At 37.7% G+C, this 15118-nt stretch overlaps 1 protein-coding gene across 1 annotated transcript in view; it reads right to left on the bottom strand.

Annotated features, from left to right (window-relative positions):
- The window catches only part of ank3b (ankyrin 3b), a 134584-nt gene that overhangs the window by 63318 nt on the left and 56148 nt on the right, over positions 1 to 15118 (bottom strand). The window contains exons 8-14 of the mRNA XM_073866709.1: positions 14561 to 14659; positions 14035 to 14133; positions 11690 to 11887; positions 7588 to 7686; positions 6026 to 6124; positions 3227 to 3325; positions 2176 to 2373 (exon numbers count right to left, since the gene is read on the bottom strand). Coding sequence (XP_073722810.1) covers positions 2176 to 2373; positions 3227 to 3325; positions 6026 to 6124; positions 7588 to 7686; positions 11690 to 11887; positions 14035 to 14133; positions 14561 to 14659 — 891 coding nt within the window. The remainder of the gene's footprint in view (positions 1 to 2175; positions 2374 to 3226; positions 3326 to 6025; positions 6125 to 7587; positions 7687 to 11689; positions 11888 to 14034; positions 14134 to 14560; positions 14660 to 15118) is intronic.

The following is a 15118-nucleotide window of genomic DNA, read 5'->3' as shown; positions in this document are numbered from 1 at the left end:
CAAGACGAGACACGAGATTGGGTTCACGAGAACGAGACAAGACGATATTTTTACACTTTTTAAGAAATCCTCAATGATAAAATAAATGAATAAGAAACTGAAATCATGTTATTTTTAATTGTTTTAACTAATCAAGAACTGGCCCTAACAATTATTTTACTAACTGATAATGAAGTAATTTGTTATTTTTGGGTAATAAAAATAGACCCAAGTGAGCAGTAGCCTTTAAAATTACATAATAACGAAGATGCAATAATAATAATTGGTTCAAATAAAGTATTAAAACCGAGTTACATTAAACAACATTACATTAACAAACACATTACATTTGTGGTCTATAAATAAAAAGCATTATGTATCTATATTATAACAAATGCCTGCAGGGGGAGATAGTTGACTCGTCTCGCGGACGCTATCTTCACTTTCACTTTAGACGGAGAGAAACGCTTAATTTTTAGCCAAACAATGTTTAAATCCATTTGAATATTTAATGTACGTCCATTTCTTTACAATAGAAATGAACATGCAGACATTAAATCATGTAAACTCTGTGATGGTTTAATCTGCTGAGACTTCAACTCTGACACTGATCAACAGACAAACACAACACGTCTCAGACTTCATACGAGCTCCCAAACGAACATTATTGGAAACCCAAACAAAAAAGCAAATGCAGTAAAAGACAGAATATAATGCATGCACTGTAAGAGGCTAATTACACCAACCACGCTTTAAACGCTTGGAAACGCAAGGCGCGACACACTGCCTTTTTTTAAAAAGAGCAGTGCGAGTCGACCCGGCTTTTAATATTGCTAGGCAACCACCTAGTCAGCTGTCTTGTCAATCAAATATTGAAGCGTGCGCTCTTTTGCTGTTAACTTTCATATTAGCAGAAACTTTAAAAAGATGACGCTTGCTCTGACCTTGTTTGAGGGTGAGAGGTGCACAAACACGCAGGAGAGAGTGAGCGAGTGGAGTCCGGTTCTTCAAAGCAACTGTAAACTTCCCTCACCACAACGTAAGGCCCGCCTCTCCCCTCATTCGAGTGGACAATGGAAAGACGCGAATGACGTTGTGCGCTTCTCCGCTCTCAGCATTCCTTCAAAAGGCGCATGCTGCGGTCGCCGGAAAAAACCGCAAGGCGCTCAGCGCGCAAACGCTCCATGCCCATAGAATATCATTTAAAAAAGGCGCCTGCAACTGCCATAAACGCTTTTGGTGTATAACTGGCGCCTAAAAGGGTCAAACAGAAAGCTGCATCCTCCAGAGGTCGCATATGCAGGCTGCATACGTCATTAAGGTTTATTTCAGATCATTAACTGAGCATTACATTCGCAAGTCGTGAGCATATTACAACAATTTGCGGTTAACTAAATTATTAGTAAACTTTATAATTGTTAGTAGTCTCTAATAAGACAGTCTTTATGAAGTAAATGCAGTTTAAAAATGCAACCTCCGAAGGATGCAGTCTTTTATTTGAGAAACGGCCAGAATTTCACCTACACAAGAAATCTCGCGAGACACACTTAATCTCGCGATACATATTTAATCTCGCGATGCATATTTAATCTCGCGAGATCTCGTCGCACGAGATCTCGTCACACCCCTAGTGAAAAGTGAAGCCGGCAGTGTCACTGACATCTTGGGTCCTTGGGTCCTCTGTGCAGTAGTGATTTCGGGACCAGTCCTGCGCAGTAGTGAGCAGGAAGTAAAGCCGCGAAATCAAGACCCCGCTGAATGTGCATATCACACGATATCCAGCTGTCAATCATGACGTGACGCCACCATTTTTATATCATTAAATAACTAACTAAACACAAACTTATTTTAAAAACAAACATTTTTATTTACATAAGCGTGATAAAAACTACAGTAAATGACAGGAACCAGCTTCGGAAAAAAGATAATTGAAGTGTAATTAAATTGTTTAGTTGGTCTCAAGTCCCATTGAATAACATGGGGAGGCGGAGTTTGTGACCTATACTGGGACCAGTCTCTGGAAGGCGATTGAGACGTTTTGGCTTCACTTTTCAGGGCTTGTGCGGCACGCTTGGTTTGAATGGATTTAATGGTAAACAGCTGATGATTTTTAATGGTATTTATTTGTATTAAATCTATTAGAATTTCCGTGATGGTTTCTGTTGTATTTTTTGGAGGTTTGTTTTAGTGACTGACCTTGGTGGTGATACTAAGAGAGGCTCCGCTGTCCAGCAGGATAGATGCGATGTCTTTGTGGCCTTCACGTGCAGCCAGATGGAGCGGCGTGTATCCGGATGAGGTGGTGGCGTCCGGTGATGCTCCGTGTTGCAGCAACTGCTGGACTATATCTGGTTTACCCAGACGACTGGCGATATGAAGCGGTGTTTGATCGTCCTACACACACAAACACCTTGTGAATCTTCCCTTATAGAGATCAGTTATATGCCAGCAAATTAAAATTCTCTCAAAATCTTTTATCCTAAATTATCTGTGGACCACAAAACCAGTCACGAGTCACACGGGTATAATTGAAGCAATAGCCAACAATACATTGCATGGGTCAAAATTATAAATTTTTAATGCCAAAAATCATTAGGATATAAAGTAAAGATCATGTTCAATGAAGATATTTTTGTACATTTCCTACTGTAAATATATAAAATGTTTTATCATAAGTAATATGTGTTGCTAAGTACTTCATTTGCCAACTTTAAAGGCGATTTTTTTTCAATATTTAGATTTTTTTGCACCCTCAGATTACAGATTTCCAAAAGTTGTATCTCAGCCAAATACTGTAACAAACCATACAACAATGTAAAGCGTATTTATTCATATAAATTTATTCTCAATATAAAAAAGACCCTTATGACTGGTTTTGTGGTCCAGGGTAACTTTTGAGCATTCGGTACACTTTTGACAGTAAATGAAAACAAATGTTTCCTATTAGTATGAATTGACTTCATCACATTCCACAGCTGTTACACTTCAGATTAAACTCCAGCCGTAGAAACCATACAGGACTTTCATTGCACTGTCTGTGCTTGTAAAGTATTTTTAAATGAAAACCACAAACTTATATGACAGATGCTACTTTTCATATAATGCGGTCAATTCTTAGAATCGTGAAAAAACGGACCGTGTAAGCGTTCAGGGATCGACTGTACGACTGCTGTGTGGTTATTTAACCTCAGTAATAGTGATGTTTAACTAACAGTACTGTATTATTAAAGCAGCATGTAGTTCTCACCTTGGCCTTTGCGTCCACATCTGCTCCATTCGCCACCAGGAATTTCACCACGGTTGTCTGTCCTGCCCTGGCAGCCATGTGGAGCGCCGTCTCTCCCCTCTAAAACACACGCAGGCACACACACAAATGAAACTTCTGGAAAAACGTACGACTGAGTTTAGACAGTAAGTCTTTGCTTCATCAGGCTCGGCCCAAACCGTCCCGCTGTCTTTGTTTTGACTGCTGGGATGAGTTGCATGTTTCTATGGTGACAACGGCTCGCTGTGCTCCGATAGGAAACAGCAGATTACAGTCTGGCTTTACTGTAATTACAGTAGTGTGAGAAGCTCTAGTCGCATGTTTTAGTCTGTTATTACTCCAAAAGGATGGAGACCAAAAGCAATGTAAGAGACAATGACACAATCCAGATCAAAACATAGCCGACATCTGGAGCTTTGTTTAAATGTTTCACTCCTTATCTCCATTAACAATCGCAACAGTTGGGTTTTTCCATGAATAAATCTGTATAGGATTTCAGTCTGATCAATGTGAACTTTAGAAATGGTTCATGTGATTTGAAGTTTGTCACATAGACAACATTAAAGGTGCCAAAGAATGCCATATGTTACATTGTTCTCTGATATCTACATATCATGTGGCTTTATTAAGTGCAAATAATTATCCAGAAATGGTTTTACATGTGCATTTACAACCGTAGGATTTGCCTTTAGAATGAAAGTGTCTATTATCAGGCTTGTGCACAATTCAGAATTGAATTAAGAATGACTCCTGAATTCCAATTTAATTCTTGAATTTAAATTAAAAAAAAAAAAATTCGAATTTGAATTAAAGGAAGCAGAATTGCAATTCAATAGGAATTCAAAGAAATTCATATACATATTATACAGTAAATGAAGTGTTAAAAATGAAGCTTTCAGTATTATATGTCAGATATGATTGCATTACATATTCTATAAATTATATTAGTTTGAACTACTTGTACAGATTACATTAACAGGAAATGTTTTCCCCCAGCAATTAATGTTAAAAATACAGAGCCCCTAAGGTGACACTGGAGTAAAAAAATCAAAAGTTTAGTTTCATGTGCTCACGTAAAACTTTCCTGTGCTCACGTGAAACTTTCGCATGCTCACACGAAACCTTCATGTGCAGAATTTTTTTTAAAGAAAAAGTTTTGCTTGTGCATGTGAAACTATTGCGTGCGCACGTGAAACTATCGCATGCGCACGTGAAACTTTCGCGTGCGTACGTGAAACTTTCGCGTGCGTACATGAAACTTTTCCTTTACATGTTTAGTTTCACATGCGCACGCAAAACTAAACGTGATAGTTTCACGTCCGCACGCAAAACTAAACTATTTAATTTTTGCTCCATGTCCCCTTAGGGGCTCCGTATAAAAACTCTAGTTACAACAAGAAATTAAGTTACATTTTTATAATTGTAATTTTATGGAGCACTATTGAACATGACTTTATTTCCCAGAATGCTTTACTTTATCCAAGTATTTAAAATAGTTAAACATTTTCCAAAGTTACTTTCCTAACACTGAATGTATGTGAGATAGGGTTGTGACAATTAATCGGGCAAATGCGCGTTTTCTCAATGAATGAATTTGAATGAATTACAATGAAATGCAGCCACATCCCAAACCCAGGGGGCGCTCTCGCTTAGAATCACCATTTGTGCCACAGAAGAAGTAGCATACCAAACACTATTCCAGGAAATGTCTAAAGGAATATTTATATCGCTGTTCTTCAGATTGTTTCAGGTATTTTCATGATAATAAAGAATATTTTAAACGATTGTGTTTGACGAGTGTTGCTTTTTTAAAAAGTTATAAACGAGCCAAACTTGTAGTGATTTTAGATTGATAAGGGCTTCCTACTGACCACGGAGCCGTAGTACATGCACAAGCTGTGCATGAAACACTGTATCGGAGCCTAACGATTCACGAATCGATTTTAAACAGGTCTTTTTAATGGGAGCGCGAAGCATCGATGCAGATCCCTAATGTGAGATTCTTTTTGTTGTGTGACTGTGGAATTTCTTTGAATTGCCATGAATTTAATTCCACTTCCTGTCATTCCAATTACAATTCAACTTCCTGTAGGGCAGAGTAAACTCAATTCAAATTCCAATTCTTAAATTCTGAATTGTGCACAAGCCTGTCTATTATTACCTTATTTGTAAGGGTCATGAATAATAATGTTGAGCTGTGCTCTGATTGGCTCTTTTACAGAGCAGCTCCTTCAGTAGCTCTGTGTGTTCGTAAACAGATCTTATGTTTTGGGTCTGTATCAGATGAAGATACAGATTTTGAAGAATAAAAAGTAGTTTACAATAACTGTAATGTCAATAGTAGAACTTCAGCCTAAACGCTAGCAAATAGCATTAACTAGCATATAGTGCTAACTCGGCAGTTACAACTTTGTTTTTAGCATTGCAACAACATTGTACATAATTTATCTTGACTGTTACTTTACAGTCGGTGTTATGTTAAGATTGGTCTGTTTTCCAGCGGTCTTTTGCGTGCACAAAGTTTACATAAGAATGAGAACACAATTGCGTTTGAGGCTCATAATATGTCATTACCATGTACAGTACAGAGCTCTTATTATTCATCTATGCCTAGATAAATACACTTTTACATTCTACAGCACCAAACTGTTGGAATTTTGCACAAGGTTTAAACTTTTTTCTTTCCCTATAGAGAAAACGAATGAGAAAAATGGTTGTGGACGCAAAGAAACCTCATGAACGTCTGTGTGGTTCTGCTGAGGGCTGGACGTCTGTACTCACCACATTCATGGCGTTTGAAGACGCTCCGTGATTCGTCAACTGAGTCACAATGTTTTCATGGCCCATAAAAGCAGCCACATGAATGGGCGTAAGTCCAGACTGCCGGAGAAACAGCAAATATGACCTCATTTCCAAAAGCACACAAGCTTGTCTTCAACACAACATCCTGAATTTGATTAAAACACTTTCTGTGCATCTCAAAACTAAAATCTCATTCAATAAGTGGTTGCATCAAGAGTTCGGGAACAATGTGATAAGTGGACTATTTTTAGACTACTTTGGCGGATATTTTTACTTGTTTTAAGCCTTAAAGGAATAGTCTACTCATTTTCAATATTAAACTATGTTATTACCTTAACTAAGAATTGTTGATACATCCCTCTATCATCTGTGTGCGTGCACGTAAGCGCTGGAGCGCGCTGCGACGCTTTGATAGCATTTAGTTTAGCCCCATTCATTCAATGGTACCAATCAGAGATAAAGTTAGAAGTGACCAAACACTTCAACGTTTTTCCTATTTAAGACGAGTAGTTATACGAGCAAGTTTGGTGGTACAAAATAAAACGTAGCGCTTTTCTAAGCGGATTTAAAAGAGGAACTATATAGCACTTTTGGGAGTACTTCGACTCGCCTGAAAAGTCCGCACCCCTTCTCCCTCTCATAATGGGAGAGGGAGGGTCATACTGCGCCGAGTCGAAGTACTCCCAAAAGTGCTATTACGCCATAAAATATAGTTCCTCTTTTAAATCCGCTTAGAAAAGCGCTACGTTTTATTTTGTACCACCAAACTTGCTCGTATAACTACTCGTCTTAAATAGGAAAAACGTTGATGTGTTTGGTCACTTCTAACTTTATCTCTAAATGGTACCATTGAATGAATGGGGCTAAGCTAAATGCTATCGAAGCGTCGCAGCGCGCTCCAGCGCTTACGTGCACGCACACAGATGATAGAGGGATGTATCAACTCTTCTTAGTTAAGGTAATAACATAGTTTAATATTGAAAATGTGTAGACTATTCCTTTAACCCTTTAAAAATTTCATAATTTTTTTCAGTAAACAAGACTTAAAATCTTAAGGCACTTTGCTTTTCAAGAAACTGTATATCAATTTAAGAATTCTTAGATATTTAAGACAAAAATACTTGGTAAGACATTCATTTTTTGCAGTGTAGGGGATGTATCTTAAAACACCATTCACTGACTCATGAATATTAATTAGATGATGTCATGCTTGCATAGTCTGATTAGCAGGTATATGTGTCTGATTGGAACCTCACACACTTTTGTTCTGCAGATGTACTCATTTGACAAAGATAATTGCCTACATATTAGATATTAACTTCTGCAAACTTTTTTTAAACATCCTAAAAACAAGAGATTTGTTATTGAGAAGAAAATCGAATAACAAAGGCAAATATTGCATTGCACTATATATCATTTTTATATGAAATAGTTTCCTACCATTCCTAAAAGTAATGTCTAGCCTAGATGCATCTAAATGTATCTACTTGATTGTACTGGAAAACAAGACAAAAATAAAGATAAAGAAATGTCTCTCTTACCTCAGTTACAGCCTGTATGGACGCTCCGTGTTTCAACAGAAGCTCCATCACTTTAATTCTGTTCTTCTTGCAAGCGATGTGAAGCGGAGTGAAACCATTCTACACAGCAAAAGAAAAAATGAAAGATTTAAGTGTCTTTAACTTCATCTAACAAGAATCCAGTTGGCTTTCCCCATAACCTGACGACATAAAGTTAAGCGAATGAACAAAGCTTTGTTTGAACACACGTGGCTGTTGCTGCTCAATGCTTGGCAAGTTTCTACAGCTTTCTCTCCTCCTTCCGTTTTTTTCCTCCTAAACTGCAGCGACACGCCCGGTCTGTAACCATTACTTCAGAGTATGACAGTATGCACTGCACACTTTGCCAAAAGACTTTTTTTAACAGATCACCACAGTGCTGTGCAGAAAGAAAATGTGTTTCTCATACACAACTCCAAATGTTTTACATATAAAACCAATATTGGATCATCTATGCTGGATGCAAAAGAAAAAAATGAAGAATTTTAGGACAGATCCATTAGGACAGAATATGTTTTTGGTTGAACATCTTTGCTGGCCCTGAAGTAACAATAGGATTTTATGTTTAGGTTTTTAGGGGTAGAGAATGGTGACGATTAAGTTAAGTGACTTTTTTAACCCATTAGCCTAGACACTCTACAGAAACATAATAGGGTTGTTTCTGGACAGGGATTATCTTAGACCAGGACTAGGCTTTAGTTTAATTAGAAAATATAACTAGTTTTAACAAACTTGCCTTACTTAAAACATTACTTATGTTCATGCTGATGCAAAACAAAAGACATTTATGTATGTTAAGATATGTCAGTGCAAGTTGTTTTCAGCTTGGACAGCTCTTACATTTATTTTAGTCTTGCACTAGTCTAATCCCTGTCAGGGAAACCGCTCCAATAAATTATAGGGATAGTTTACCATTAATGAAAAATCTGTTATTATTTACTTACTGTTACAAACTTGTATACATTTCTTTATTCTGCTGGACACAAATGCGGATATATGTAATCAAGCAAAAAACAGGAGCACCATTGACTTCTATAGTAGGAAAGAAAAATACTATGGAAGTTAATGGTGCTTAAAACAGTTTGGCTACAAACATTACTTAAAATATCTTCATTTGTGTTCAGCAGGACACAGAAATGTATACAGATCTATAACAACTTGAGGGTGTGTAAATTTTCAACTATCCCTTTAACCCATTCCACGCCAGCCTTGTTTTTTATTTGCCTGTCAGCATTTTTTTGTGATTTAAACAAAAGTTTCACAAAATGCCTTCTTCTAAAAATATATAAACATACAAATATATCAAATAAAAGAACAGACACTCTGCTTAAAAAAACAGGAAAAAACATTTTATTTATTCTTTTTTTATAACCTCTTACATATGGGTAGGTTTCTTCAAAAATACAAAATTTTGAGCAAAAAGCTCAAAAAGGAATTTTGTTATAGATCGGATTCAGAATGATTATCAAACATACACAGAGTTTAAAATTTGTAAAATACTTTTTGCTTCAGTTTTTTATAAATTGTCTAGCGGTATCTAGTGGATAATAACAGAATACAGATTACCGTAAAAATTCGTCAGGAAAGCGTCATTGGCAGGGAAATGTTTTCTCTTTATGGACGAGATAATTCTTCAATGGCGGGGAAAGAGTTAATAAAGCAATAAGCCCCAAGAAGCAGTGGGTTACCAGTGCATTTTAGAACAGCTAAAGCAGTTTTAGGCTGTTATAAAATGCACTAACACCAATGCTTCGCGGGGCTTATTGTTTTTATTAAAGCCGCTCTATGCATTTACGGCGTTTTTGTCAAACAGCGACCCCTAGAGTCGCTAGAGAATACTTGCAACTGTCGTAATTTCCCACTCTAGTACTCCGAAGATAATGACCACGTAATGTTTCACAATTTCATACAAATATTAGGCTACTGCGTAGTCTACTAAACTACAGATGATGGTAATAGCCATATAAGAAGTTTATTCCAAGTGTAGAGTAGGCATATAATAATAAAGTACCGCGTTTGTTAGCTTATAACATTTTTACATGATTGCAGCTAAATCACAAGTAAACATTACAAAATGCCATGACAAAGGTAATTATGTACAATGCATTATTTCATAACGTTGTTCGTTATAATGTCACTATACATGATTATTGCTATTTATCATAATAGTTTGCAAATTGTGCATGTTTACACTATTTACAACCTCTAGGCTTATTTATGTCCTGATAATTATGTGAGATATTGACAACGGTTGTCATGATAATCGCATGACATACTACAAGCAAGCGCAACAACATACAACATAGACCGCAAACAAGTTTACAAATGAGAGATTTACTTACTAGTCCATCAACAAGATCGACAGATCAGCATCCCATCCAGTGCTGTCTTTTAGCTCACGCCAACAAGTAAAAGCCTGACCGAGTGGGACTCTTGTCCGGTTTCTAACGCGGTCAGATTCTCTTTTCCTACTCACTTCTGACACGCTTTCTTAACTTTTAAGTCGTTTAGCCTCACGTCTCAAATTCGCATGTGCCGTTGTTGTTATAGGCTTGATCGACTTCATGCAGCGCTGCAAGAACCGACAGCCGGATGACTTCAAAGTGCCGTCTCGGATCATTCTCGCGGTACTTTGACGTCATCCGGCGGTCGGTTCTTGCAGCGCCACACGAAGTCTAACAAGCATAACGTGTGTGACGTTGTTGCCGTAAAGCAAGTCGTGATTCTCGCGAGATTTGTCAGGGGCGGTTCTCTCAAGCTTGCATTGGTGGTTTTGTTAGTGGCGTCCTCCCCGAGCTTCAACAGGAGGATGATTCGCCCTACTATTACTTTGTTTACGACTGAAATAACTTTGAAGCTGTTATATTAAGGTAAAATAACTGCATAGTGTGTCTTTAAACAGGTACTTCATATGCATAGCAGGATTTCATAAAATAAAACACAAATAAGATGTAATTATATTAGTACAAATATTACTCTTCCGCCAAACAAAGTAGTTCCTCAGAATCAAGTGTGGCTAAAAACAGAGCGCAGTTCCCAACCAACACAGATGCAGCAAAGACACAATGAAATTGATTTAAGACTGTGGTGTTTATTTTCATAAATCAACATTCATCTAATTTATACATTAACATTTATATTGTGCAACTGTTGAAGTGTGGAACAAATAATTTCTTTTAAAGTTGCCACCCAGTTTTAGTTTAATGCCTTACAGAAAAATGATCTTTAAATAAACATAATATATCAAATGAAAGATGCTCCGCTTTAAAAAAAAACCTGTTTCATCCTACCTTCATTTGTTCTCTTATCACCTCTCAAACTTTCAGCTAAACGCTGAGTTAATTCAATTTTTGTGAAGAACTTTTGTAAGAGATCAGATTCAGAGCCATGACTGTGTTTTTAGTGTTGAGTGAATGCGTCAGTGTTTACTGAACACCAAAGGGGCAAACGGAGTGACCTTAAATAATAGATGAGGGAGATGGCTGACAGGTGAGGATGATTACAGACAAAGAACAGGTGAGGGAGTGTGGAGGATTCTGGGAGATTAAGTCCATGAGAACTAGGAACATGGAGAAATAGGCCGGCAGGGTGCATGATCATCCCAATTCAGGGGCTGCATCCTTCGAAGGCCTTATTTAAAGGCCAATGACGTCACCGAGCCAAGACGAAGGTTGTGCCAATTCCAAGTCTCCATAGATGGATTCTTCACAGTCTTGGCTATCCCAAGATTCAATGCACACCTGTCACGTCTGGGTATTTTGAAATAAACATTCAGAACTGTAGACTTAAAAACTGTACTCATAGACCACCCAACAAATAGCATCAATGTTCTGTTCTGTTTAAAACCAACTGCAACAAATGGCAACAGGGGTTTCATGCTGCTCCCACCAGCTTGTTGGCGTTTGTTAGTGTTTGTCAGATCAGTTTGAATTAGGCTCAACAAGAACACAATAACACATTAAATCTAAGCCTGAGTATGTGTTCCAGTCTAGCTGTGAGACCTGATGCTGAGAAAACACATAAAGCTCTGGGTGCATTATACTGCCCTACAGTTCAAGTGCGTTAAATCTAACCGTACACTTACCAGTGCTTTGGCGTTGGGATTGGCCTTCTTGTCCACAAGGACCTTGGCAACTTTGTAGTGTCCACAGTGGGCAGCGACGTGCAGCGCGGTCAGATAATCGTTGGTGACATCATCCACGGGCACGTCATGATGGAGCAAGAGCTGAACACAGTTTAAGTGATCTCCTTGTGTTGCCATGTGTAGCGGCGAGAGACCGTTCTGTTGAAACAAAAACATGCACAGATTTAGGTTGTGTTGAAATCTTTAGGTCTGAATAACTTTCACTTCTTCATTTTTACTTTGCATCATATAGACACTGCAAAATGCCTTTCTTACTTGGTATTTTTGTCTTGTTTACAGTACAAATTAAAAAAAAATCTTAATTTAAGATGTATTTTCTTGATGAGCAAAATGATCTAAGAAAATAAGTCTAGTTTTTAGACCAAAATATCAAGTATAAGTGAATTTGTACTTAAAGGAACACACCACAGTTTTTCAATATTTTACTATGTTTTTACCCCAACTTAGACGAATTAATACATACATATCTTTTTTTAATCTGTGCACTTAATCTTTGTACAGCGCATCGTGGATGTGTTGGCATTTGGCCTGGCCCCATTTGTTCCTTAGGATCCAAACAGGGATGAATTTAGAAGCCACCAAACGCTTCCATGTTTTCCCTATTTAAAGACTGTTACATGAGTAGTTACATGAGTAAGTATGGTGGCACTAAATAAAATAATTTATTAATTTAATAAAATTTATAAAACTATATTGTATGGTGGAAGAGCACTAGGTTTGCAGCACTTTAATCAATATTACTGTGCCGAGGTCGAAGTGCTGCAAATTAGCCTTTCGCCGAGCCCAGCCCCCCTTAGTTACTGTTGCTACTTCCGACAAACAAATGACCAGCGTGACAGATTGCCATGACGGAAAGCGATATACCCGTGCGTGTCAGTGACATTTTTTGGAGCAATACCGCCGCGATTTCCTCCAGATCGAGGCAAAAGGGGTTACAGTATGCAGTGGAGGGATATATTCAAAATATAAAAATATGCAATGAAGGAGACACGACTACTATCGAGGCTTATGCTTACCGGTCTCACGCAAGAAATGAGAAACCACATGACCGGTAACTCAAATGCAACCAGCACAGCCTTGTGGACCAGTCATGCTCTTGCACTGCCGAGTAAGTTATCTTTCATATGGTATCTATTAATGTCTATTGCGAGTAGCTATTTTGTTAAAATAAAAGGGTATGTTGGCTAGCTAAACCTACGTGTGTTTCAAAGCCATTCAAAGCTAACAGTTAACTAACATTTCTCTGTCTGTTGTTTTGAGGATAGCCGTTTTGAGAATCATAATGTTTTATTTATGGTGATAGATTTCACAAATAGGAAATTGTTTTGTCTTTAAAGTTGCAGGACAGATAATATAATAAATAAAACGTATAATATAATAAAATTGCACAGCATTTACGGGATTGGGAAACTCAGGGGTAGGTTTTCCGTTCATAAAATGCTACATGAAAGATAAAAACAAATTTTTTAAAGTTGATTGTTAAGGGCGATATGTTCGACTTTGTCGTAAACTGACGAAAAATAAAGTTGGGGAGCTGAAAGTCCCAACACAACAGCAGCTAATGTAGCTAGCGTTAGCTAACATGTTAACTAATGTTGGCAAAATAACTTAATTTAGCATAGAGAGTAGGTTAACATTCTGGCAATTATATTCATGGAAATCATAACTTTGGTCCAATTTGTGTTCTTGCCTCTAGTTAGTAGATCTAGACCACACTGTAACTAGTTAGCTATAAGCCTCACCTTTGTGCAGACGTATTTATGCTTCGTAAATGTTCGTAACATTAAACTGAATGGGGCAGTCCACAATGTTTTATCCATTGAATGCACCGCTTACAAACGCTGCAGGCGTGAATGGTTGTCGGAGGTGCTCGCATAGTAACGGTTGCTGTGATGTGTGATTGGACAATGGCCGTTTTGGGGGAGGGGCCGGCGAAAGGTCAATTAAGTGCTCTTCCGCCATACAATATAGTTCGCATTTTTTTATCCGCTTGAAATATCGCTACGTTTTATTTTGTGCCACCATACTTACTCGTGTACAACAGTCTTTAAATAGGGAAAATATGGAATTGTTTGGTGGCTTCTAAATTCATCCCTGTATAGATCCTAAGGAATGAATGGGGCTAGGCTAAATGCTAACACATTCACGACGCGCTGTGCAAAGATGAACTGCACGCATTGAATAAAGACAGGAATGTATTAATTCATCTAAATTGAGGTGTGAACATAGTAAAATATTGAAAAAAGGTGGTGTTTTCCTTTAAGGCCGGTTGGGGATGGTAGTACCTTTGTCTTGGAAAGGATGGGGGCTCCACGATCGAGCAACATCTCAACTACTTGTTCATGACCGCTCCTCGCTCCACAGTGTAAAGGTGTCAGTCCATCCTGCAGGTGAAAGACAAACACACGATGGTAAATCATCAGCTCACATTCACGTTGTTTTTTAACTCTAAAGAGACTACTAGAACAAAACTGAATGAACTAAAACATCTGCATCTGATTCCTCTTCAACACCCGTGCCAAACACAAAACATGAGCTCTGCGGCTGTTATCATTTATTAAAATCAAACGTCAATGTTTCCCTGCCGTATTTTTGCCAATACATTCCACATACATTACAAAATACATCCTGTGAGCAACAACGTAATGCTTTTCTTATCAAATGTGATATGCAGGTCTTTTATATACAATGTCCACAGTATATTGTGCAATAGTAGTAGTGAGGAAACATGTGCTCACTTCCTCTGATTACATAAATATAGAGCTAGAACAGAACAAGTTCACGTGTTCGGACCATTTACTGTGCACTGACCTTGGTTCTGGCATCGATTCGGGATCCTCTCTCGAGCAGGAGTCTGACCATGTTGGCGTTTCCTCGTTTCGATGCCACATGAAGAGGTGTGATGTCATTCTGCAAAAATAAAATAATGACACTAAAGTCATGAACTTTTATTTTATTCATTTTATTTTGGCAAAGTTGATCTTTGCCTACTTTACTGTACTTATCTGTGTTCAATAGTTATGTTACTAATATCTTCTCAATTGCATACTGCTTTTTTTATTGGGTCTTATTGTGTCTGTATTTGTTGCTGATTAAATATAAGCATATTATCAGGTAATGGTTAAGTGATACATTTTCCACCTTTATTATTTGAATGATGTTGCACATTTGAGCTGCATAAGCACAGATCTAATATATGCATACTGAACTAAAGCGCCCTCTAGTGACAGCTCACATAAGTCTTAACCAGACAGCATACTGTACAGTAAACCACTGCTTAGCATTTTTTTTTAATATCGGTACCCACCCGAAGGCTAATGTTGCAAAATTGTGATCCTCTGGTGGTGAGGTAAAAACAATAAAGCAAAA

The sequence above is a fragment of the Misgurnus anguillicaudatus genome, chromosome 4 (genome assembly GCF_027580225.2).
Source record: "Misgurnus anguillicaudatus chromosome 4, ASM2758022v2, whole genome shotgun sequence".
Classification (NCBI taxonomy): domain Eukaryota; kingdom Metazoa; phylum Chordata; class Actinopteri; order Cypriniformes; family Cobitidae; genus Misgurnus; species Misgurnus anguillicaudatus.
The sequence above is the reverse complement of the archived record's forward strand: the minus strand, read 5'-3'. Positions and strand labels throughout refer to the sequence as shown.